The 1,351-nt window shown below is 39.4% G+C and overlaps 1 protein-coding gene across 1 annotated transcript in view; it reads right to left on the bottom strand.

The window, feature by feature from the left end:
• The window catches only part of itga9 (integrin, alpha 9), a 46,557-nt gene that overhangs the window by 2,822 nt on the left and 42,384 nt on the right, over nt 1-1,351 (bottom strand). Inside the window, exon 28 of the mRNA XM_008322263.3 lies at nt 19-127. Within this exon, the coding sequence (XP_008320485.1) occupies nt 29-127 (99 nt within the window). The 3' untranslated portion in view covers nt 19-28. The remainder of the gene's footprint in view (nt 1-18; nt 128-1,351) is intronic.

Raw genomic sequence — 1,351 nt, 5'->3', positions numbered from 1 at the left:
TGGTCCCCCCCCCCCCCCGCAGCAAGTCTCAATGATTCTTTTCCATCCAGTCCCAGCTTTCATCACTGTCCTTCCTGTTCTTTTCTGCTTCGATGATCTCCCTGTAGCGCCGACGGAAGAAGCCCATCTGTTAAAGAGGGAGAGAAGAATAAGGTTTCAGGTCGTTGGCAAAGTGTATCTGTGGTCGGATCAGACTCTCCAGGTGAAAAATGTAATCCTCATCAGCGCTGGCTCTTCTCCGAATCATAATAAATATGATCATTATTTGACTGAAAGTATTTATAACAAAAACTATTTATCCTAATACATTCAGGTTTTATTTTTAATTGAACACTGAATACTCTCAGTTGAATTGAGTTTGAGAAGTTAAAAAAACTGACTTGACTTAATTTTTTTTATTTCTCGGTAATGTTTGGAACACATTTTAGATTATGAAAGAAATGCTTTCTTCTATTGACTAACTTTAAGCTTTTTCTTTCATTAATAGTATTTTTTTATGAATTGAATTCTTATTTTTATCTTATCTACACAAACCTGGTGATGCTTGAAATGCATAGAAATGTGAACCTAAGATTTCCAGGGTAATCTGATGATATGATTAATCTGAAAAACTCCTGTGATGTATTCAGCTTTCTTTTTTATTACCTCTCGTATTTCAACTGTAAATGTTGTCGTTGTAAGGTAACAGTCTCCTACACAGAAGTTATGCTCCCTTTGAGATCACTTTCTAAAATAAATATTAATAACTTTTTTAATAAACACAGGTGTGTATTACAGTAACATGTCAAAAGGCAAAGCCAGCAGCACTGACGGGAGTAAAGTCAGCACTTCCTCTGCAGAACTGTGTTGTTTAATCCACCATTGTACTTCACACACACACGTACAGTGAGTCACATATAAATGAAACATACTTCTCTCACTACGACTCCGTTCACTTATCAGTATTTCAGCTTCAGTTTATTGACACAGACCTGTGTCCTGGTCAGGCATTTCCTGACACACAGCAACACGGGGCATGTGCTGCTCATGTAAGTGAGGTTTATTTTGGCAAGGTCCAAGGACCTGGGGTTTATGGGGGGAAAGGATTCCTGAAGCAACATTCCAAGGTTTAGTTGTGGTATTCCCATTGGTAAATAGAACAGAATAGTGTAAAAGAGAAAGGAGTTTTGTGCTAACGGGGCCTCTGGACGTCAGTGTATTTACCACTTCCTCTTCAGATTCTACTGTCAAGGCAGAGGTATGGTGTCAATTATTACTCTTAAAGACCCTGTCTCTCACTTGCGCCCCCCCCCCCCCCCCCCCCCCCCCCTCCGTTTCTTTTATGTATTATACTGTACTATTCTTCCCTCTT

The sequence above is a fragment of the Cynoglossus semilaevis genome, chromosome 12 (assembly GCF_000523025.1).
Source record: "Cynoglossus semilaevis isolate Cse_v1.0 chromosome 12, Cse_v1.0, whole genome shotgun sequence".
Taxonomy (NCBI): domain Eukaryota; kingdom Metazoa; phylum Chordata; class Actinopteri; order Pleuronectiformes; family Cynoglossidae; genus Cynoglossus; species Cynoglossus semilaevis.
This window is presented reverse-complemented; position numbering and strand designations above follow the sequence as displayed.